Source organism: Tympanuchus pallidicinctus, unplaced genomic scaffold (assembly GCF_026119805.1).
Source record: "Tympanuchus pallidicinctus isolate F22 unplaced genomic scaffold, pur_lepc_1.0 scaffold15, whole genome shotgun sequence".
In the NCBI taxonomy this organism is placed as follows: Eukaryota; Metazoa; Chordata; class Aves; order Galliformes; family Phasianidae; genus Tympanuchus; species Tympanuchus pallidicinctus.
The window spans coordinates 9,045,608-9,070,991 of record NW_026294669.1 but is presented as its reverse complement, the minus strand read 5'-3'; the positions used below and the strand labels follow the sequence as shown (position 1 = coordinate 9,070,991).

General features: G+C 38.0%; 2 protein-coding genes across 7 annotated transcripts in view; both read right to left on the bottom strand.

Moving 5' to 3' along the window:
- SLC12A8 (solute carrier family 12 member 8) overlaps nt 1-1,154 on the bottom strand; it is a 46,465-nt gene extending 45,311 nt beyond the window's left edge. The window contains exon 1 of one of the 2 annotated variants that reach the window (XM_052674796.1): nt 760-1,154. The gene's annotated coding sequence lies outside the window, so the exon portion shown is untranslated. The remainder of the gene's footprint in view (nt 1-759) is intronic. The other variant, XM_052674798.1, reaches the window with a different exon arrangement.
- Nucleotides 1,155-2,011: 857 nt separating this feature from the next.
- ZNF148 (zinc finger protein 148) overlaps nt 2,012-25,384 on the bottom strand; it is a 38,361-nt gene continuing 14,988 nt past the window's right edge. For 4 of the 5 annotated variants that reach the window (XM_052674793.1, XM_052674791.1, XM_052674794.1 and 1 more), the window contains 6 exons: nt 22,166-22,511; nt 20,796-20,921; nt 17,665-17,788; nt 16,904-16,987; nt 11,364-11,482; nt 2,012-11,072 (listed from right to left, as the gene is read on the bottom strand). In XM_052674793.1, coding sequence (XP_052530753.1) covers nt 9,477-11,072; nt 11,364-11,482; nt 16,904-16,987; nt 17,665-17,788; nt 20,796-20,921; nt 22,166-22,495 — 2,379 coding nt within the window. In that variant the 5' untranslated portion in view covers nt 22,496-22,511 and the 3' untranslated portion in view covers nt 2,012-9,476. The remainder of the gene's footprint in view (nt 11,073-11,363; nt 11,483-16,903; nt 16,988-17,664; nt 17,789-20,795; nt 20,922-22,165; nt 22,512-25,384) is intronic. The other variant, XM_052674795.1, reaches the window with a different exon arrangement.

The window sequence follows — 25,384 nt, the reverse complement described above, 5'->3', positions numbered from 1 at the left end:
TTCAACCAGGTGACCCAATCCCTCTGCTCAACACTGCTTTACACCAACAAATACAGCCTTGGAGAAATGAAAATCCACAAACCAGCCTCCTTCTGAGCGCTGGAAGTTCTGGAGGAAGGCAGAACTCACTGGCAAACAGCTTACCTTGCCCTTCTTTTTCCTTCTTTTGGAACCACAACTTTCTTAGACTGATCTGATCTATAATTAGACAGCTTTGTGACAAAGAAGTATTGGGAACTGGCAAAGCAAATGGAGCAAATCTCAGGTCTTGAGAAACAAACCAGTCGGCATCTTCCTGCTGCCGAGAGCACCCTCTGCATTGTTGGTACACCTCACTCTGTGATCACCTTGAAGTATCCCCAGCACTTCTGGCTGTTAATTCACCATCTCCCATGATTTCCTATACCCATGTGGAACAGCTGCAAGTCAGGCAGCAGCCTCCACTTATGGGGTGGGAGCAGGCACAGGGCAAGGGGAGCTGCCCACTGACTGCAAGCAGAAAACCAGCAGCTTCTGGTACAGCCAGCAAACACCCAGAAGGACCAATATAGGAGTAGTACTTTTTTTGCATGTCATGGACTGCAGGAGATCCCTGCCGCCACCCCACTTTGAGATGGCACCTCACCGAACCCTCAGATGCACTTTCTGCCAGCATGTATGTGCCAGCCCGCCTTTGGCACTCAGAATACAGATGCTGCACTGGGGCTGCGTCCTGAAGCTCAACCTGGCAAGGTAGAAGGGCAGTGTGGGGCAGCTTACCTGCAGGACTGCTGCTCCTGGGAGGGCTCCAGCTCCAGTTCCAGCTCCCTTCTTGCAGCTCCACATCTTGACAGCTAAAGCAGACAAAAGAGCAGATGGCATTCCACAGGCAACTGTCTTCTGCTGATCTGGCAAGCACAATGCACAGGACAGCTGACCACTCAGACGCTCTTCCTTCCCATCTCCCTAAATCCAAAGCCCCACCTCCAGATCTCTCTCTGTCATGAACCGCCCTGGAGCTACATAACAGTTCACCCCGTGCAGCACAAGGAAAACATTCCAATAGACAGATATTTTTTCAACCTTCTAAATAAACAACCAGCACTTTGAGCAGAAGACTCTTTCCTCCTCCTAGCAGAAAGTACAGCTACGTGGATTCTTTTTTCTCACTGAACACAAAATGTAAGGTCTGGCAATTCTTTCCAACATAAAAACATGGAAAAATGTCCTGTTTTTCAGTACTGCTTTAGTATCTTGACATTGTAAAAGTCAACAGGCAGAAACTATCAGTGTTGGATTTCTTATTTCCACCAGTACACGGCCGAGCAAGCCAGTGCTACTTACCGGTGCACTTTGCACAGCACACCTTAATGCTGCTCAACCTAGAACAATTGAGAGTAATCATTACACAAGATGAATGTCAACACAGAACTTCAAGTTCTTTAAAAGCCATTTTAAAAACAATACCACAGCAGGCACAGTGGAATAACATTGCAACGAAGGCCTATCAAATTACACTGCTGTGTTTGCTCCGTATTTCAGAAGCATGTGAAAGCAGTGTGAAGCAGCGAGGCTCACAGCCTCACACTCCTGAAGGCAGGAAGGTGGGCAGCCCCTCCTTAGTGTCAAGAAGTTCTCCCAAAGGAAAGCTACCCAACGCCACGAGCTCCTATCCAAGTGACTCTATTGCCACAGTAGCACAGTCTTCTATGAGGTCCAAGGTTAGAATTAAGGCCAGGTATTCCACTTTCTATAAACGGAGGTGACAAGATAGAGACCCAAAGGAGAAGAAAACCGACAGAAAGTTTGTACATCTCAATCAAATCCTTCGATACTCATTGGCTGCAGTTATCCCCTCATGTTCTTACACAACAGCAAGCATCCTCACGAGCCTCCATCTGCCTCAGAGACATTTCGTTTGAAATTCACTAGCGTGAAAAATACTGCTAAAAGTCTATTCATAAAACAGTATTCTATATTTTTATTTTTCAAACAGCAAGTGACCACATTTAAAATGCATCATTTGCAAATATAAATTATCAAACTATTAGTTTAATTAAAAATAAAGCGAAAACATAACTTCCCTTAGTATCACAATACATAGGAGGGTATTATAAGCCCCAAATGACTAAGTTAACCATAAGAAAACAATTATGTCAAAAGCGATGGAACTCATTAAGTCACCGAATGAATAAATCAATCCTAATACAATACCATTCACCGTGATTATGTAAAAAAAGCCATCTTTCATTGTATTATACAGATAAAACAATCCGATCCTTCATGCCACGTTTTGTAAACCATGATATAAATTACACTCACAGTCAAAGGAACAGATAAGAGTAACTCCCAAAATACTTTAGGTTGCTTTTAGGGCAGAAATAAAGGCAGAAATAGAATCATTTAAAATATATCAAGTTTAACCAAAACATTTATTTGGTCAAGCCTGCTATCCAAATAGTTTTGTTTCCTGCAAAACTATTTTTGTCTTTTTGAATTATGAAATTTATACGTTTCTTTTACATACTAAACATAAGTCATGTGTTGAGCTACATTAAATCCTTTTACACTTGTATCACTTTTGCCAGGAGGCCCATGCATCTTTCACATATGTACACACACACTCACACACACATTCTTTGTATCGGGGACTTCCTCATCTCCCAGGAGTACAGACAGACCCCCACCTTGGTTTCTGTCATAAAGAATATACAAATTTCATCCTTGCCCAGTTCCTACAAAACCATCTCTTATCAATATACATACTTTTACTGATGGAATTCAGGTTATGATCTTTTGCCTAGTAATAAACGGACGGAATAGATGGCGTAGGATAAAGAAATACTGTATAATTATCTAAATAAACCTATTGTCCTAAGTTTATCTATATGGATTTTTCTGTTTATTAGTTGAAGTACGAAGAAGGCATTTGGACTTGAGGAAAATAACACTAGATCAGAAAATGCACCGTAACAGTGTTCCACTAGATATGTATCACCAGGTTTTCCAGAGCACAGTTTCTTCTGCACGCTTAGAGTTTGTACTAATTGCTCTGTCTTCAAATCCATCACGTTTCCAGATCCGATTCAGCATTACATAGTATGCCTTCAACATAAAAGGAGGTCACTTGCTTTATTGAACACCAAGCTCCCTTCCAGACAGCGTTAAAAGAAAGACAAGACTACACAGACAAAGTCCAGTATAATTCATTTCTGACAAGGAAAAGTTCAACCCCTCATACTGTTGCAAAATTCCTCCTACTGAAATGCTTTACTACAATAATAATAAAAAGCATACATTACATATAAAAAGATACCAGTGTACTAAAAGTGACAGAAGTGGACTAGCAAATCCTTCAAAGCACATATTATATAAATGACTAGCATTTAAAAACATTTTCTTTTCTATAAAATGTAGGTCATATACATTTATAAATCGGGGTGGGGGGTTCTAAAGCAGTGATGACTGCGTTCAAATAGTTTTGCTGCTCTGTACAGTCTAATCCCTACTCAATTCAAACTATAAGTTTGACGTTTAGTTTATTTGTCGGAATAAACTCATCATCTCATAGCTCACAACTGGAAAAATACGCAACTCAACTGAACATGTGACTTGGAAGTTCACTGTTTAACTGCATACGAAATACGGAGAGAACCACTCCTTTGTACTGGAGGCCCAAGTCTCGTCAGCTCAGTATCAGGACTTAAAGACTCCAAATTTAAGCAGAGGAGTTGTCAGGAATCAGCACAGAAGCAGAATAGTATCTCTCATCCTTTAGAGACACAGCTATTCAACTTTTGCAGTCTTCCTCCTCTCGCAGAAGTGCAGCCAAGCCATTCCTTTCTTACTCAAAGTGTGCACGGATGAAGCCATGGATCTAAAGGCTGTCCTCTCTGTGACTGAGATTGTGCTGTGTAAACAATGTTACCTACTCCAGCAGGAGGACATTTGAATTTATTTATAAAAAACGATTAAGAATATTCATTCACTCAAGGCTATTAACTCCCCAAAGGTATTTTTGGAACTTATCCTTATGCTACTCGTAAAGTTAGCACTGTCATGTATTATTGCTTACAAACAGTACAACATCGTACGCCTTCGAACAGAGCGGTACTGCCATCAGTCCAGACCTATTTACAGCGTTTGTTGTTTCTTCTTTAAACAGGCTATAAAAACATTACATACTTTACAGACAATACAAATTTCCACATCGGTACTCGATTCAAACAAATGGAATGCATAACAATAATAAACATCATAAAGGAAGACTGACATAAGTCCTTGATTGTCAAGACATTTATATTTATATATAAACTCTAACTGTGCAGAATCAAAGATTCAATCATAGGTACATCCTTATTTGATAAATCATATTTACAGCATGATATTGCATAAAAAAATAAAATAATGTTGTTTACACATATTACCTTTCCATCCATTGGATTAAGGAGAGCAAGAAACAACTCTTAGAAATGTCTGCTTGCCTCAGTTTGTGTTTCCTACCAAAAGTTACAATTTTAAAAAGGAAACATAAGGTTCTTTACGCAGAGTAGAGCAAAAGCGACTATAAATGTATTTCCCTGACACAAAGCAATTTAAACTTGAACAAAGGTTGAAGTTTTAACTTAGAGACAACTCTTCTCATTAGCAGTAATACTTTCTAGTACTTGCCCCTTGCCAAGTGAGCTTCAGCTAAATGCATTACATGCCTAACACAAACATGCATTACCGTAAGTCGAATGAACTTTCAAAGTTACAAGGCTTCATCTCCGTAACACATTTAAAACTAGCAGAGTGTAACACGATGAGCTTGCCTCAGTACCAACCATGTAATCTGAAAGTTCACATGTGTACTGGTACCGACTGCAGAAGCAGATTTCTGCCTATTAGATTTGTCAAACGTATTCCCTGGAGCATTAGGGTTTTCCCTGCAATTTGTAATGGTATTAAAACAGGCCAACAAAGAACAAACAAACAGAAAAAAAAAAAAAACCAAAGCTCTCAAAACCAAGAATATTTAGTTGGCAAATATACATACATAAAGAAATCCAATGCTGCAAAATTCAGACTGAATTCACCCAAATATTCTGGTTCATTTCAAATAGTTACTACGCGTGATACAAACACTGTAAAAATATTCTGAACAAGCATGGAATATCATGTATACGTCCAGGTGGAAAGTTTTCATAGGACAACATACGAATGCTTCCAAAAGTTACAGTAGAACCCCAATAATTCGCAGCAGTGACTCGGAAACCCTTTAGAAATCACAATTTTGAAAGTAGTGAAGAAGCAGGCAATGAAAGCAAGGATGTCACATCACAAAAGGTACTTTGTTCATTTATTCTGACAATTGTGATTTAGTTTGCAGTGCTTCGTGTACCTCCCAGTATACTGACATAGATTCTGTAGTATACTCAGGTGAAGCAGTACAGTATTACTCATACGAGACTTGGCTACTGTACTTTTTAGCACATCGCAGAGAGGTGGGAAGAGAGAGACCATAGGGGACATATAAACCTATGGGATGCTCTGGTTAGCTGTCAGCGAATTAGCAAGATTTTACTGTACTTCTCAATTAACAATGAAAAGTTCCCCTCATCCAGAAAACCGACAAGTACAATAGAAAAGTAATGCAAGTGTTAATTCATGCAGATACTTTCTTGTCCTATTTTCTTCCTGAAACACCATTTTCCTCAAGACAATACTAGGAGACACGCGATCGTTAACATAATTCCTTTATCATTCAATTTATGTATTTTGTAAACCAGTGTACAGCGATACACATTGTTAACCCTTCTCTCTAAACCTTGCCATTTGTGATTAATTCATTCTCAAATCAAAAGAAGAAAAGGTAAATGCTTATTAGGATACCATTCCAAGCTGATTCCTTCATCGTCTGTTACGTGAACGGTAAAATATACCAAAGGACTCATGCTAAAAGGGACACTGTCAAGTAATTTAGGTCCAAAATATGGCCTATGACTATGTGTCTATATATATAGACATATATGTATATATATAGTTTGGTAATAAACATCATCCATTTCCTCTTTTAAAAAAAAATCATTGTGGCTGGAGAGAGCCACAAAAGCAGACACACATACACACACCTGCAGCCTGCATGACCCTTCAGAAAGAACCTGTGTTGCTCGCTCTATGCAATACAGATGCTAACTCCAACTTCTGCTGAGCGACCACAGCAGTACAAGAACAGAACTAACACCGACGTCGCTGCTTTTTCAGCTCTTTTGGACATCCACGGAAAACTAACAGAAATGAACAGCGACCTGCTTGAAACGAAGAACATGCATCTGTAGCAGATTAGAAGCAGCAGGATTTTAACAGTAGAAAATCTTATTAAATAATGTAATTATTGACGAAGCGCAAGCTTTTACACAGAGCAGTCTCCCAGAACTACATACAGACTTTTTCCAGAATGAAAGGGCATGCACTCAGGAAATGATAGCAGTATATTTGGTTAACTCCTCTGTCACAGAAAGCTTCAAGCATCGGCAGATCAGGTACTTGAGAATCCTATAGATATTCCCCACAGGCTACACTGGGACTTCACAGCCTGTCCTAAGGCACTGAGGATAGCTGTAATGGCTCATCAGAAGACTGGAGAAGGAACTACGACAGAAGGAATAACATCTTCTCAGATGACTCCCACTTTGCTCTGGGGAAGGGTGAGTTCCTTCCCTCTGTACAGCAGCTTGCTCACTCACATACCCAAGCAGCGATTTGTTAAGAGTGAAGATGGCGCGAGGCAACAGCGCTCCCTGCTACTCCTCCATCACCTTCTCTCAGCAGAGAATCAATGCAGTGACTTTTGTTAAGTAAAAATGAGTCAATCTGCTTTAGGAGATTCAGGCTTTTTATTCCTTTTACTTTCCTACCAGACCAGACTAGTGCAGTAATAATCTAGTTGCCCTCTCCCAGCCACCCCCCACCCCTCCCACTTGTTTTTCTTTGTTTTTCCTTTTTCTTTTGGCATTTGCTGCTTGTCGTATTTACAGCAAACAGTATTACTAGTAATGGTCATCTACTTGCAACAACAGGACATTAGAACAAAGATGTCAACAACATATTAAGCAGGCAGCACAAACTAGGATGTCATGGAAATAGAACGATGAGAACAAAACAGGTGTAACAGGAGGTGGCTTCGAGGCTATGGGGGCCATATTTATTATATCTGTGCAAAGCAGAATGGAAAGCCAAAAAAAAAAAAAAAAGAAAATCAAAAACCAACCAACTGACCACAAAGGAAGAAAAACAGAGACATGAATCAGATTGAAAATATTCTTTCCAATAATTTTTGTTTTACATGTATTATTAATAGTCCACAAGGAATTTACTCTTCTCCCTTGATGCACATTCTTTTTTTTTAATTCAGGGCCAAATATTCAGACCAAGTTACTGGCAAGTGATAACATGCAGAAACACCTTCCTTATATTAAACACACAAGTCAAAACATGATTTGTTTTCCTATACAAAAATACTTAGTGAGAATTTTATGCAATTTGTATTTCCTGACAATGCAGGAAGCAAGCCATGGATTACAAACATGCTTTCTCCCTGAATTGTACCAAGTGAAGTTAGTGCTTTAATAGTGATACCATAAGGGAAAAAAAAAAGAAAGAAAGAAAAAAAACCACCTGTAAAATCAGCTTCCTATCAAAAAGAAAAAAAAACAATAAATTGCTACTGTTTTCAGAAGAGGTGGGGACTATTCTGTGCCCTGCTCAAGTCCCTTCAAAAGCAAGATATATTTTATAGCTCCATGAGATGCAGTATTTTCTCCTACATGATGGCTTCATCTGAGAAATACCAGCTAGCAATAGTGCTGTAAAAGAATGTTTGCAATCCTATAAAAAAAAACATACATATATATATACATACATATATATATATATATATTCACACACACACACACACGTGTCTGCGCGTGCATGTTTTTCCCTGGTTAATCAGCCTACATTAGGCTTAAACTGCCTTAAACTACCAGACAGTGTCCCTTTAGGGAAGGTGCAATATTATGAACATACAGTTCAAAAATCTGTAAATTGTTAACTTAAACTACACAATAGTTATGCTACTCAAATCTTACCACCTTAAAAATGCACACAGAACTACTTATCGTACCATACTGCATACTTCAAGACAAAGTACTATTCAAAAAACCATATTTGTGGTAGAGGGATAAACTTTGTAGTTTATTTATATTGTGAAATGCAATGAAAACTTCTGATCGCTCATTTATATTGAGAAAGAAATCCTGTTCACTAGCATTACTCAACAGTTTTGGTTGGTAAAATTGGAATGACCTTCTCTAATCAAACATTAAGAAGATGCATGAAATTTGAATGCCCACTTCTTCAGCTCATGGGGATATTTTGATTAATTTAATGAGCTGAACTGTCATAATTCTAGACAGAGAATTAAGACAGAAGCTCAGGATACCCAGTCTCACTGTATATTGGAAGCTGTATGAGATGAAAATGATGCAACCGTATCAAACCTAAAAATCTTAATTTTTTTCTTTTTTTGAGAAATCAAATCAATCAAATAGACTAAGTGCTCTATGTTAATCGTGAGTATGTAGGGTAAGGTACAGTTAAGCTTTTAAATCTTGGAATACACAGTTTGTGTAAGTATTATGTAACTGGGAATGTTATCTACAGAATATTTTAACTAAAACTTCAAAATCTTGATATCTGCATATGAAAAAAGTCATTAAAAAGTTACATCTAGATTCAGCTGTACAAAGAAATACACATTACTTCAGGAACGAAGTAAATGCATTAGCAGTTATGTGTTTGCTTAAAAAATTGTTTAAAGAATTTTAAATCAATTCGACTTTTAAATAGTAGAGTTAGTCTACCAGAATTCATTTTTTCCTCCAAACACAACTCAAGGTAATGGAAAGCAGAAACAAAGGGCATGTGATCTAAAATTATTTTTTGAGAGAGATGGAAGCGAGATTATTTTTCCAGAAAATGCCATCTTTTAAAGCCATATCTGCTTGACTTTTAAACTTGCAGTTTATTCTGTGTGTTCAGTACACGTTGGTTCCCTGATGAAGAGCAATGACTACACTGACAAGCCTGAAAATGACAATATGAATAGTAGCAGACAATAAACTGTCTTCCCAAAGCACACCAGGAAACCAGTAAGGAAGCAATCATGGGGGAAAAGTCTTACCTGGGGATTCTGTTTATTTTAAATTTTATAGAAGTTAAAATAATTACTGGATTCAAACAAGTGAATAATAATCTGCCTTTGATAAGGGCAACGACGTGAGGCAGATCAATTACTGGTTACTAACCAGGAAAAAGGAAATAAAAAATATAAAGCAGTTATTGGTCTTGCTAATATCAGCTTACTTTTGTTTTAACATAGCGCTCTTAAAAGCTGTACAGAACTCCATCTTATACAGAGCAACCCCCTTTTGACAAATGTGTTCTAAAGTGCCAGTATTATTTACAAAGATTTCTTAGCCAAAAGTCTGGCCCGTTGTGGCATCAGGTGAAGAAGTCATCCCAGCTCTGCTATCATTTACATTCACCAAGGGAAATTCTGGGAAGTCAGCACTTGTCCCTGGTCCCCGAAGGTTCACCTGTCCATTGGCAGTGCTAAATTGAGATGATATTCCAGCTCTTGCCCCATGATACTGAGCTCTGAAGGGCTGCTCAAAGGAGCTAATTTGATATGCTTGATGAACAGGCTGTGCCTCTGCTTTCTTCTGAGAAGTTACTTGTTCCAAGAAGTCCTGTGTAGAGGAGGAGGAAGAATGATTTGCCTCGTCACCTGAAAATGGAAAAGGGTGCTGCGAATCACCAACCATTAGTCCAAAATGAGACTTGTCTGGAGTTGTTCTTAATGGAGAGTTCATTCCCGAGCGAAAGCTGTTGACGGGGATAGAAGTGTAGACCTGCTTCTCTATGGAAGGAAATGCTGGCTGGGTTGTAAGAGTCTGGTTATCAGTCACAAAATTAAGGCTTGGGTTGTTCAAATAGGCATCATTTTGGCTAGTTCTGTCCAAAGCTTGTTGTAAAAACTTTGAGTATTCTTGTAACATACTAGCTTTATCTGATGAGGAAGCTTGAGAGCTTGTTCCAACGGTCTCAGATTGGGTGACCTCAGATACTTCGGAAGAATTGATTGATATACTGGAGGTCACCTCAGTGTCAGCCACACTGAAGGAGATCTCATGCTGTCCGTTAGCCTTGTGTGAATAATGATCTAACAGAGTTTGCAGTACCTCATCTGGAATGACATTTTTGTCATGGCTGCCTTTAATTTCAACATTCAGTGCCTGTGTGTCTAATATCGAAGCTGTGGCAGTTTCATCAATGACGCTTGCCACAGCTGCCTGTGTTACAGAAGGCTGAGATGCTATGGTACTTACATTCAAGGCATATTCCCTACTGTTGTTACTAGCTGCTTGTAGATACCTCTTTTTCTTTAAAAACTGCATTGCATCATCATAGTTAGTGCTGCTGTGTACAGGTTTACTGGGCCCTTCTTGTAATGTGTCAACTTGATCAATGTCAGCATTACCTTCAGAGTCCAGTAAACTCTGTTTATCCACAAGATCAAAGGTATACTTTGAAACTTTGCTGTCTTCATATGTAGATAAAGGTGAAATGCTTTGACTTTGCTCAAGTGGCTGTTTAAGACTCCTCTTGCTGTTAACTTTCTTGAGAACGAGTTTGGGAGGGTGTATTTCTCCAGAATTTGCTTCTTCTAAGTGCGACCCACTGACAGAAGAATGTGGCATCTCGACAGCATATTCTGCTACCATATATTCATCTTTTACTTTCGTACTAGCAGAATACAAAGGCAAATAGTCATTTTTGTCCTTCTTCTGCTCTGATTTATCCGTACAGTCCTTATCTCCAGATTTTGTTTTCTCTGTTTTCTGCCTTTTCTTCTTTGGCAAGGAGCTGTCTTTCATAGGCGTAGAGAAACCAGAATCTTCCTCCGATGGCAAAAAGCCAACTTTGGTGGCACTTCTGTTGGGTTTCTTGTCACGGTTCTCATGGCACATACGTTTATGTTTCAGCACACGATCAGTCCTGGAGAAATACTGCAGAATACATATTTTTGTAATTAGAGAACAATAAATGCATTATCGCTAAGAAACTAATTGTAACAAGTTTACTTGATAGGCTATCCCATGTTATTAACTTCTAAAGAAACAATCAAACAATCAGTGTTTGCTCCACCTAGGCACCAATTCAGCTCACTGTATGTGAAAAAAACATTATTTTATATATGTACAGGACTACAGTAGCTGCAGAAATTCCCATGCGTACTACTTGGGAACTGGCATGTTTTTTATTTTTTAACTGTGAAAGATTTCACTACATCATCTTACCTGCAAACAATACTCGCACTGGTAAGGCTTCTCTCCACTGTGAGTTCTTTTGTGCCTTTCCATGTGATACTTCTGAATAAACCTCATACCACATTCATCACAACGAAATGGCTTCTCACCTGATAAAAAACATGTAGCAACATTAATCTAAAAAAAAAAACCACCAGTATCAATGTTCTTCCCACAATTACCAGGACAAAGATTACATTCTCTATTAGCAGTAACAAAGAAGAGGACTTAATCAGCTGCTATTGTAAAACAGTATAGGGCTTGCTCACAGTTCTCTCAGCACTGAAGCTGAGGCTTCAAATTTAAAATAAATCTTTACAGGAAAAAAAAAAACACCTTTAAAATTCTCTTCCCCTCTTTCTAATGCAGATGCACATGTCTGTCTTAAACCTAACAAATAAAGAACAACAAAGATAACCTTCCTATATGTTTCCACATAATCTCAAGGCAGAGGATTATATAAAAACACTTTAATTCTCTCACCAACTCATTTAACTCTATCCTATCCCTCCTAGAAGAGAATTATGCATTTTCAAGTCTTCAATTTAGAAGTTTTGAAGGATACTTGCTATTTTCTTTTTTTTTTTTTTTTTTCTTTCCCCTTATATGTATGTGAAATAGAAGTAACTATCTTGATTCCAGGAACATGCAGATTATTTCTGAGGTAGTTTTATTCTTAAAAATTGTTTTATTAAATTGCATACAAGAATGATTCATAATATATAGTATATAACATGACAACTAATAATTAGTAACATTATATTAATTTTTTTTAATTTTACTGTTATTGTTTTCTGTTTAGAACAGAGAAATTTAGCCACATCCTTCTATAGATGGAAATATGGTAGAAATGACTGTACCTTAAAATAAGATGGCAGTATTTATAGAAACTAGAATGGAAAATAGCTGCATCACCCACACATTTGCTCCATGTCAGATCATTAATGTCCCCAGTTTCAACCTTCTTAATTCTAAGCAACTTCTAAATCTCTCTGTAAGCCTATCTCCAATTTCCAGTTATTAATTCCTAACTCACAATGTGGTTTCTCAACCAAACGCTTTCCTGGATGAAATAATTCCAATTCATTCTCCCTTAAACCAAATTATCTCTCCAAAAGATCTCTCAGTTACCACCCATTCTTTTTCTACTGGCTCACAACCCCAGCATCTTCACTCTTCTTTCACATTCAATTGCAGAGCAGCTTATACCATTTCTTGCTTATTAATAACCACCATAAAATTTTGTTTTTCTCAGCACCTATCACGTATTCCTCAGTCGAACTGCCTACAAGCAAATCCTCCTCTCTGGTCTACCTTTTTCATTTTCAAACTCCACTTTTCCTGTCCTGTTCTTTTCATCTGTTAGGTGTACCTACTCCTGTGGTGTTTTTATGTGCATTGAGCCTGCTGAGACTTTCTGCATCAAATTCAAATCCCTGCCTTCACTTTCAAAAAAAATGAGGCCTCACTGTTCTACTGCTCTATACAACAAACTCTTCAATTCCCAAAGGCTACTAAATCCTTTTTAAAATTATGTTTTATTTCATTTTCCTCTACTGTTCCACCTCGTGTTTCTTTTAAATCAGCTCTTTGAACAACTCTTGTTACGCTCTCTGAGTTACCTTTCAGCCTCATAAACCTTCAGTGGCACACTTACCTTCAGCCTCACACCCATCTCTGGACGGGAGCGGTCCCAGAATCCTTAACATTCACCTACTGAAACTGGCTATTCACTGGCAAAAGACTAACTGCTCCGTTTGTTATCCAAGGTTTAAATTGGCTTAAAAAGGGGTTTCAGTTGTTTCCTTGCAGAGTATTTCCATACCAACGGCAAGGTGGCAGAAGCAAACCTCTGCCAGAGCTTGTGCTACTACCACATGGTTTCCAAATTTGTGGTGTGGAAAAGAAGCAGATTGTGAGAGTTACTCAGGAGACTTTGAGGGTACAGCAAAAGGCACTGCTGGCCACACCTCCTTAAGAACAAAAATTTGGGGACGCTGCACAGAGAGTAATACTTTTCAGTTGAATTCCAGAACAGCCGGGAAAGTAAAATCAAGAAACCCTTTGTGGAACTGATACCAGACTTAATTCTTCCTTTAATCTTCATAAGGAAGATATAATATTAGAAAAAGATTAAAAATGAATATAAGGATATGCATTCTATAATACTCTTTTTCTAGCAGAAGCATGAAACTTCAGATGCCTTCTGAAGTTTGGTTTTACTTTTAAAACAAGATAAATTGGAAATGGAGATCATTAATAATAGCCTTTGGTAGCATAGGGAGAATCTAAAACTTATATTTCTGAAATAAGTGAGTAGGAAAGATTCAGATGCAGAAAAACAGTTTAAAAAAAATCAAACTATGTGTATTATTTACAAAAACAGTCTATATTTTGTATCTACACTGGAAACGTGTTAGAACTGAGTGCTACAGCTGTTAAAGAGTGGCTCTGAATACTGTATAAAGTCTCTTAACAATTAGAGCAGCAAATCTCCAGGGCCGTTTAAAATCTAAACAGGCAAAATACAAATGATAAAATACAAAAGAAAGCAATAAAAAGCATCACATCACTGTCATAATAAAGCATTTGGATGATTAGCCCCAGTGTTGCCTTTTTTTTAATGCAACCTCATCTTCTGTGTTTAAAATGGAAAGTAGGGTGGGTTACAGAATTATGACACACGAGTGCATGAGTAGATAAGGTATACAGAAATATTTCCAAGCAAAAATAAAGCAGTCATTTGGGAAAAAAAACACAAACATTTGATATCTTCATGAGCCCAGTAAGCTTAAAAGATGAAAGAATTAATGTCCCAAGAACTGTTCCTTTTCTCCTAACTGAGACAGCAATTTGCTGCATCACCAGCGGCAAGGTGAGCAGCAGAGCTCTAGCACTGCTGCCCTCCTCTTCATCCAATTGTTTCTAGGAAGCTAATTTTGTATTAATGTAATGTCTGCTTTTAGATGCAACTATTTAATTATTTACACAGAATAAGGCTGTTCATTGATTGCTTCCTCCCTCCATCAAAACATTTCATTTGACTGAATTCAAGTTACACTGGAACTTGACTTACTGGGAGCACCTGTAAATTCAGGCCTACTAAGAGACATCAAATGGGGCTTCTAAGTGTAACCACCATCTCTGATTATCTTAAAATAATAAACCTGAAAATTTGATAAATGCCTTTTGAAAAAAAAAAACAACAAAAAACTGTTCTTCATCAATGTTTTGAGCACAGCACAAGAACTGGTGCTGAAAACCAACCATTCATGGGAATAAAAATGCAAAATAAGTATATATACAAAAGAATATTTAAGGCGTATTTCTTAAAGAGAACAAGTAATACAAAGAGATTTCCTTCCACCAAAGCAAAAACACAGGCCCACCATTTGCCTTACTGTCAGAACAACTAACTGAAAATTCCCCTTTTCTGCTTTCCTGGATGGATTCAGTTATGCAGCTCTGCACAACACAGTAACACCACACAAACAGCTATGGCCCCATTGTGAGCTGTCGTACAGGAGTGAAAACACAGATGGTATGCAGAATGACAATTAGCCATGCTACGACTGGGCCAAGCCCTCAAACAGAGCACTGGGCAAATATTTACTAACTAAATGAAATTGAAAAAGAAATCTCCCTTTTATTTCCCCCTTTCTTTTACTGGGGAGGGAAAGGGTGATAAGAGAGGGGGGGAGTTACTAAAAAGAAAAAAAATAATAAATCAGTGTTATTAGTTATTTTATTATTTTTTAAACAAGTGCAGTAACTAACACTAAAAATGTGAGATGATTGTCTACTGGAAACTACCTCAATAAAATGGAAATTACACTCCTGGAAGCTGGGTCTTCAGTGATTTCTCCTAAGCATTTACTACTTGTCATCTAGGAAAACACCCACAATTCAGCCATTCAGACACAACCATCATTTTTAATATTCCTGAACTATACCTCAGGATGCAGAGGAAAAGAGAAAAACAGTTATCTAAAGATTATGATAACAATATAGTTGATTTGTTAAATGGCTGCTTCCCCTCTGCTAAGCAAAAAATGGTGTATGTGAGAGCTAGAAAAAAACCAACAGCCCCACCACCATGTCCAACCCTCCCTCCAAAGCTTAAGGTCAAGGCAGCACGACTGTCATTGGAGCTAGAAACTGAATCTCAAAAGATAATCAAATTCAGTTATGAAATATTTGCAGTCAAGCGTTAATTAACTACATTGCCCAGACTCACATTTTCAAAGCCACGTACAGGGAATAATCATCACGAAAAAAAAATCTTCTGAAAAATGCAGAGAAAAACACCCTACACTTAAATTTCTGTCTTTTCTTTTGGGGTGGGAGGCAAACAGACAGACAAACGAGAATGAATGAGCGTTCTTTTCAAGAATAATATCTACACAAAGTGAAGGCAGCATGGTTCACCAATTCAGTGCCAGAGGAAAGACTATGAACAGAACAAAGACGCTGGACAGAAGAATGGAGGACTCTTCTGTGGCTGACTGGCTGAAGGAAACCTACTTAGTCTGGACTCGTGGCAACTTAGGATACAAAAATCCCATAAACAACAGGGCATTTGTGCATGTAACTCCCTGTACACTGCTCTGAAAATTCATTTTGCAGAGACTTTTCTCCCTCTCAGCTCACACACATGCACACACTGCACTGCGTGTTAGTAGTTTTCATATCCACTTAAATGCTACAGCCAAGAAACACTGTGCACATTCACCAGCTCTGCTTTTCTGTAAAAGAGGCTGAGAAATTGGCATCTAGTCCAAAGGGACCATATTACAAAATATTTAAAGAGGGATTGAAAGGCCATGCACCAAAATGCCAAAAACCCAACAAAGCCAAACCTGTTAAAGAATGTGGTTTTGTGCAGTGCAACAAAATAGTAATAATAAAAAAATAAACGTGTATAAACTTTAACTCTCTTTGGCTTAAAACTCTGGGCCTTGTTTGACCTACATTGCATATTTTTAAACTAAGGCTCTTATTTTTAGAACAGTTCTGAATTAAACCTTTCAAAAAAAGAAAAAAAAAAAAAGCTATAAGTAAAGCTGACTCTAATATCTTTGGGGTTAGGCATTTTGGCCATTTTAGTCCTGGCACTTATCCACTGAATTCCAAAAGAAATTTAAATTTAAATTATATTTAAAAAAAAAAAAAAATCTACCAAGAGGAAGATTTGGAAGTCCCCGCTGTCCAAATTAACTTGACACAACAAAAGATACAACTGCTTACCAAACCTTAACCTTTATGAATGCACAAATTTCAAGATTTATCACTGGCACTATGTATAGACTTTCAAAATTGCCTATTAGATTTATACTCACTTTACAGCCAAAGAAAAAAGGAGCAAGTCAAAAGCACAAAGCTAATTTATTTTCTAAAGTTTTATAACATTTGTTAAGTCAAACCAAACTACAACAGGGTTTTAGGCTGCATACTTCTTACAAGAAACCTTGCCTGAGTGGGGAAACAGTTTTTAAGCACGCCAGTAAAGATACTCAAGGCACTATACTCACCAGTATGAATCTTCTCATGCCTCTGTAGCAGGTACTTCTGTATGAAACGCATGTCGCACTGACTGCACTGAAATGGTTTTTCACCTTGAACAATATAATTCCACATCCATAAGTTAATAACTACACACTGTTGTTTCTGATAACTACTTTTGAGGAATATTAAAATCTCTATTAAAAAAACCAGCATCTGAGCGAATTCCAAAAGTACTCCAGTACCAAAAAACATTAGCCCTACTACGTATGTGAACTCCAGAATGCTTTCCATGATCCTAAGATTCACATTAAGTCTAGCATGGAAGAGTGATCTGAAATGGCTTTAATTTCCTCATGAACAAGATCAATCATGATGCTGGCATAAGACTGCATTCAGGATACTGGCAAGCTATTATAATGGTAAGTACCTTTTTCACTTCTCCGAACCAGAGAGATACCTCATCAGGCAAATAAGCAGCCGGAACACATTTTACAAAGGGGTCAATTTTGGCACTTAGGCTACAAGTCAACCCATTACTTTCTGATAAAGAAAGAAAAGAAACCTTGTAAACAGTTAGGTCTTCAGTTTAATAAACATTTGCTGTTTGTTTTGTTTTATTTTTTTCCCCCTGGCATTCTTTTGACACTTTGGTGCATGGAATCTCTAAGCTTAGATGCCAAGTTAGCTACAGTCTTAAAAGTGAAATTCGCATAGAGCTGAAAACATTTTAACATAAGTAAATAACTCTTTATATAGTAGAAAAGACAAATTTGAAGTCAAGCAGTACCTGTATGAATGAAGACATGTCTCTGTAAATGGTAGTTGGTTCTAAAGGCAGCATTGCAATGCTCACAAACATGAGATTTGTGGGTTTTCAGACCAAGTGATCCATCCTCATTTATTGTAAGGATCTATTTTAAAAAGAGTAAAATTTGTTCTCACACTACCCTCTAAAGTTGTCTTATTAACTACAAAAAAATAAAAAGCATTAATTTTTTTGATGCAGAAAATGTTGATTTTTCAGGTAAAACAATACTAATTTCTATAAGGCTACTCGACAGGCTTTCAGCTTACATTTCCAATTGCAGTCCAATCCAACTGGTGTCTCATTGTACATTAAGACAGGACGGAAGCAAAAGCAGCTCATGGAAAATCAGCTTAGAGTTTTCCTATTCACAGCTGAGTCATTTTAGATGCTAATGTTTACTTTGCCCGTCTGTTGGAAAGGATGCAAAGTAACCAAACCACCTCTGGGCACTGTACCATGGATAATCATATTTTAAAGCAAAAATTTATATTCTTTTTTTCAAATCACGATTGCAATTTGCTAAGAGACAAATAAATTATGTAGGATAGACATACAAATTACCTACATCTGCATAACAACAGCGATCTCGGAGACAACATTGTATTTTAAGAACCAAAACCCCAAAGCAGAACAACCAAGACAATAGTATTATCCTTCAGCCAAGTTTTTCACTCAGTAAAATATGGCTCACTCAATATACACGTTAGAACATCTCTTTGACAAATTCAGCTTTCCACACTCAATTGCTTTGGTGTCAAAGCAGCTATTTTCATTTAAGGTTGGAAAAATGAACTGAAAAAAAATATTTACACCGCATCTATCTCATTCAATAAAGCTCATTATAGGTTTTCTCTTAATTTGTCAAAATGAAAAGGAAAAAAAACCCAAAACAAAATGAAAACCCACACCCAAACCCTCTACTATCTCTGGCAAGAGCGTAAGAAAACCAGTAAATACATTGCGTTTCCAAAAGGCTTACTTAACTGGAAATAGAACTATAAAGAAGCACTTAAGAAACCTTCAGTAAAAGAATTTAGTCCCTTGTTATTAAAAAATAAAAGTCTGCTGGGGAAAGACATCTGCATTTTGATTAGTTATGACATTTAAGGTTTTATGATAATGATAATGATGAGAAAGGGAGTCAGAATAAATGAAATAATCTCTCTGCAACAGTAGCAAATGCTGTAGGTTCTACTTAAAACAATTTTTAGTTTTGCTGCATCCAAATTCAGCAAAAGGGAAAGTCTCAGCTAACAAATTCTTGTGCATTCACTCTGAAGGACAAGCACATTCATACGCATGGAGGAGTGGCATGTTACAGCTCCAGTAAGCCTCTGATACAGACAGAAAAATTCTGCTCTGTAACAGCGCCCAACTAATGAAAGGCTGACTGATTAAATCAAAATAAATTTAAATACCTCTTAGGACTTCTATACACATATTGAAATATTTTAAATAATCATGCAGAAAATACACTTAATTTCACAATTATGCTAACCCTGGGCTTTTCTACTGCATCCATTCATTGAACATCTCTTAAATCAAGAACGTTAACTTTGTCAGTGCAGCTTTCATAATAAAAGTAACAAGAGTATGTAAATGTCTGTGTGTGCATGTGTATGTGTGTACATGTGCATGCATGTGTGTGCATGGAAGGGGGACAAGAAGATAGGATTCATAAAAGCAACTGACTTTTTATGCATATGATGACTACACTGATACAAAATTTAAAATGTTTCCACATATCCACTGACTTCCATTTGTAAAAGTCCCAGCTGCAGTTTGGATAGAAAAATCAACCTGCTACTCTGGGAATGCTAACTTAAGCTGGAGTAGACTGTCACCTACGTCAGTCCTTTAGCTTCTTTCTGCCATTCTACTCTGACAAGCTTGAAAAAAAAAAAAAAAAGGGAAGAGAGACTGAAAAAACCCACAAACCTGTTTAACAATTCTCCTGATCATTTTTCAATCTTTCGTTATCTCAAAAGAATGACATTGACAGATTGGAAGATAAAAAGGAAGCATGCAAGTACGTGCCTGTAGAAGGAGGGACACATGCCTCTTCTACCTTGCAGTGTTTCCATGGAAGTGATCTTTGGAGGGTATTCAACCTAGATCTCCTTTTTCTATCAAAGGGACAAACATCTTGATGCAAAGGATTTGGAACTTGCTTCCACACCCAATCTGAAACAATCTGTCAACTTTACAAGTGTACTACAAACATCACCAAATTTGGCAGTGCTTTGAAGAGGACTCGAGGGTCCCCAGCAGGAATTTTTGGAACTTTTCTTGGTGCTAAGTTGAGTTTTCCTTCTATGGGTACACAGCCTAGGTTGAGTTCAGAATAGGCTTATTTAATGCTTCCGTGTGACCTCATTTTTGCCTTTCAGAGCATCCAGCATAGGTTCTATTTTAAATATGAAGACTGATTTAGAGAGTTACTAGAAGGTCTAACACTGCTACCTCATGAGGTGAAATGACTGTTTTTATCTGAAGTCTCAGAAGAAAGCCTATGTTTTCAGACATACGGGGACACATACTCTTCATGAATGGATCTACAAAACAATTTTTGAAGTAACAAACGAGCAGCTCTCATAAGAATCTTTTGATATAAATAAATACATATATGAAGATGATTATGACCACAGAAACATTCCCTACCAGTAGATTATTTTTTGTATATTAGTCAACTTTTTAGAGTTTTCCAAACTACCATTTTAGATTTCTTTTTAAAAACTTTTCACTATGCATAAAGCATATGAAATGGTCAGGCTCAAAGAAAAGCACAATTATTGTTAGACTGATACAGAGTAATGATTTATAAGTTGTCTACAAAGCTACCGACTCAGTTTTAAAAAAATATTTGGAGAAGACTCCCTGGAGAGACAGATGTTAAAATACGTCAAGGGTTCACGTTGCTAAAAAGAGTTCAAAGAAAAACACTGTTATATCAGGTTTTGTTTGGGGTCTCTAGTAAACTTCAGACCTGCATCTTTACTGAGCAAACAAACCATTTCCAGCCTAACTACTTCAAATGCTAATGAAATTAGTCATAGTAAACCAAATCTTCAGGTTCTTTTAATCTTGGTTTTGCCAAATCAATGTCTTACTTTTGCTGGTGAACGCTGTTTTCTTTTCTTCTTTTTCTGCAAATCTACTGGCTCTCGTATTTGTTTTTTGTCTCGTTTCTGTTGTTCAGATGCATCAGTAAAGGTAATTTCTTGCTTTACACTGATCTGTTAAGATACCAAGTGCCAGTTTCAGGTAAGGTTCTCACTACAGAAAAGCAATTTTTCAATTTTAGAAGATGACAAACTGCTGAAACAGAAAAATCTTTTTCTAAAGGGAATTATCTTGTGGCTTCATTCTTTCAGAAATTTAAGTGAAAGGAATAATAAATATCTAAGTAAAAAGGGCATAGTTAATTTTTACAGTGACATTTTGATGTATCCTTTCATTCATCTCCCAAAGTCTTTTTTCCTTCTGATCTGTGGTGATTTTGAGATCACTCTTTATATTAAAATCACTTCCATCTGTAAAACCATTCAGCTTTTCACACCTATTTTACTTTAGTCTGCGTATTGTCAATGCAAGCTTCAACTGAATAGTTTATTATATATTTAAGACAGAAATATTTTTAAAGAAAACAAAAATACTGCTAACAAAGGGCTTGGTGTTGTTTTTTGTTTGTTTGTTTGTTTGTTTTCCAAAAAGTACTTCTCGAGGTAAACTTTAATGAAGAGCAAGATACTCTTACATTTTTCTAACAGCTGAACTGCCTGATCTCCAGCTAACAGAGTAGTGTTTTAACAGCGCTATCTTTCTAAGGATTATTCCTCGTATATAAGGCTATCTACTTTTAGGGTCCTTGCAATTATCCTTTATGTTTGACGGGTAACAGTGATGATGTGCTGCTTTACAGACAGATGCTCTGCTTTCAAAAGGAAGTCATCTGTATTCGCTCTGGGAAAGATGAGGTACGGCTTCTGTTAGATATCGAGGAGGGGCATATTTATGGTCATGTATGAAGTGTCACAGTCCAACCTGCAGTGTGAATGCAATTGCTAAGCGTCCACATATTTGGAAAACATATAAGAAAATGCTTCCTATATCAAAAGAAACTAAACAGTACTACCAACCGAATAAACAGTATGCACCTCCTTGTAATGCTATTTATTCTGGTCTATAGCTACCCTGGAACATTAAATATATTAAGAAGAGCACATTTTAACTCGCTAATACTATGGTAACAGCCTGATTATAAAATATTTATAAAACAGATACTTGAAGATTATACTTAATTGGAAAAAACTGTCCACAGACAGAGGCAAACAACATTTTCGTAAGTAGCATCTATTCATAAATATTTTGATAATCAAAATCCAAACAAGCAATTAACAGATTCTTGCCAGAGTAGGATAAGACTACCAGATCAAGTTCCCTAGTAAATTCTCCAATATTTCACAAATAAATTGCTTACAGGGACGTTAACAGCATACTGCAGCCCTTGAGGAAGTCTATCTTGCGTATCCATGTCATCATCATTTTTTACCGTCTCCTCATGGACCATGAGTTCATCATGTGAAATCATCTCTTGCTGTCGAAGTTCACTTTCCTGTAACACTTCGTCTGGTGCAAGAATTTCCTGGTGCGCCATAGTCCGATCTTGAAGCACTGCCTCTTGCCGTTCTCCCGACACTCCGGACTGGTCAGATACTGCACCCATCCCTACCATAGCCCTGGATGACTGCATCTGGTCTATGCCACCACATTTAAGAAATAATCCTCCCAGCTTGTCTTCAATGTTCATTCTTAAGTGCAATAACCTACAAAGAAAGTTTTAATAGTAAACATCTACAATTGGTGCTCTTGCTTAAAGTTTTTACTTAAGAACATTTTATAAGAACTCAGCACTCAACACGCACGCATGCACTCCACTCCTAAAATCTATACCCAAACAGAAATGAAAAACTGGATGCTTCAGTTCAACACTAAACATTCTCCTTTCACACACATGCATGTGGACACAAATGAACACTTTTGAACAAAGGGTTTATAACAAAGTGCTTTTGAGTTGCTGGCAAAATTGGAGATTAAATGAGAGCTAATTCCTCCTTAGAAAACTGGTGTTTGGTTTTTTGATTCCTCCCCCCCCCCCATTTCCATTCTGTTTCAGTTGTCTGAGAAACACTGTCAGGTTGGTCCCATTCTCCCTATTTCCTTGTTCTTTAAGTGCTCTTTCACCACCACTACCCCAGACCACACTAGAGAAGCTGGAACATCTTAACAACCCAAAATGAGAGGAAAAGGTAACTTTCTGTCTCAACACGTACGCCACAGGAGAACTACAGAGAAGTAGAGTTTGTTTATGAAAAGGACATTCATTTCCACACCGCTAAGCTGGCACATTAGTCAGGAAATATTTATTCCAGGCGGGAATAGCAATACCATTACGCTGATTCATGATACACAGAGATACAGAACTCCAACAAGTGTCATGGCTTTACCAATTGCTTTTTACTACAAGGCAGCAGGCTTTTGTGGCTGGAAGCAGCAGCACAGAGCAGGTCCAACAGAAGCACACGATGGACATCTGAGGGGCACCAGGCCCAGCACTGCCACCGAGTGAGGGAACGGGTTGTCCTGCTTTGCTCTGCACAGCCTCACCTCAGCACTGGCTGCAGGTTTGGGTCACACAGTACAAAAAGGACATGAAACTATTAGTGTCCAAAGGATGTCCACAAAGACGGTGAAGGGACTAGAGGGGAAGAGATATGAGTAGCAGCTGAGGTCTCTGGATGTGCTCAGCCCAGAGCTGAGGAGCTGAGGGAAGGCCTCACGGCAGCTGCAGCTCTCACCGGGAGCGGAGAGCAGCACTGAGCTCTGCTGTCTGGGACAGCCACGGGGCCAGAAGGAACAGCATGGAGCTGTGTCAGGGGAGGGGTAAGGTTCTGCCCCATAGGGCTGTGGGCACGGCCCTAGTTGCCCAAGTTCAAAGGTCATCTTGACACCACGCTCAGATATAGGCTCTAAATTTTAGGAAGCCCTGTGTGCAGCCAGGAGCTGGGCTTGATGATCTTCATGCAACCAATCCAATCCAAGATATTCTATTATTCTATCATCTCAGGGAGCACAGCAACAGCAGCAGCACCTTTGATTTTGCTGCATTTGGAATAGAAATATGATGTTGGTATGTTACTCCTCAACAGCCTCAAATTCTGTCCCCTGAGCTTGCATCATGGTGAAGTGCTCCATTCCCATTCCAACTTCAAATGCTAGGCTATGCTTCCCTCCATATAGCTCCAGCTAACAACTTGTAATCAAAGCAGTCAAGTCTGACTGGAGCTGCCCAAGCCATCACCCTGCAAAGCCACCTACCCATACCCACTGCCAGCTAACAGCCTGCCAGTTTGCTAAATAACTGCATCAAACAAACACACATCACATATTTAAATCTTTTTCTTTGGTGTGGTTACTTTCCAAAGCATCTTCTTCATCAGGAAAATCTGACAATTCTCAATGCATCCTAAACCTTTGCAAAGTTGTGTTTATACCAAACTACAGTGAGTTCACAATAATCTTTCTTCATTCAGGTGAGATCCTGCACTGCTTGGTTGGAATGCATGCCAAAGGCAGAACCAGCTGAAAAAGACAGGGAAGTTCTGCTAGAGGATAATCTGTTTCAAAAACTATTACTTTCTGACCTTCTGAAAGTAAAATTCACTCACTCTGTTTCTTAAAAAATAAAAATAAAAAAATCCACTTTAACACCTTCTAGTAGCAACTCATGTCTTCTTACACAGAAGTGGAACAGCATTTGTCTCTGTTCCCTATGATGAGAGGCTCTAAATTTCTGTCTATCATCATGAGACTGAGGATCAGGAAGTCTGACTTCTCCACGTTCCAAGTATTTAGAAGGCATGTCAAAGAAACAGCTTTTCAGGCAATTAAAGATCTTTGTACTCAGCCTTACTTTGCTGAAAGTCAGGAGAGCACAGTCACCAAGCTAAACCCATTTAAACATGACGATGCCATCAACAATTCTTATAATCCCCTTCTTAAACACACACACACACACACACACACACACACACACACAAAAAAAAAAAAAAAAAAAAAAAAAAAACACACCACAAACAAACAAAAAAAAACCATTTTAGATACAAAAAAAAAAAAAAGCTCAGCTTTTTTTGTGATAGGAGTAGAACAGAATCACACAGAATCACAAGGTTGGAAACGACCTGCAAGATCATCTAGTCCAACCACCCTCCCATTCCTATCAGTGCCACAAGCTACTAAACCATCTCTCATAGCTCCTCATCCAGGAGCCTCTTGAACACCACCAGGGATGGCAACTCCACCACCTCCCTGGGCAGCCATCCAGTGCCTGACCACCCTTTGAGAGAAAAAGTTTCTCCTAATATCCAACCTAAACCTCCTCTGGTATAACTTCCTGCCATTTCCTCGGGTCCTACTATTTGCCTGGGAGAAGAGGCCAGACCCTTCTGCACCACAACCTCCCTTCAGGAAGTTGTAGAGTGAGAAGAGAAAAAGTTCTAAGAATACTTTTGCTTTCAATTTGTCCATTTTTCTTCTGCAATTTTAACACAAGGACATTTGATGCCTTTGCAATCTTGCTCTTGATTTTCTCAGCATCTGTCTTCAAATACAGAACAACTCCTTACTGTCGTGAGTTCAG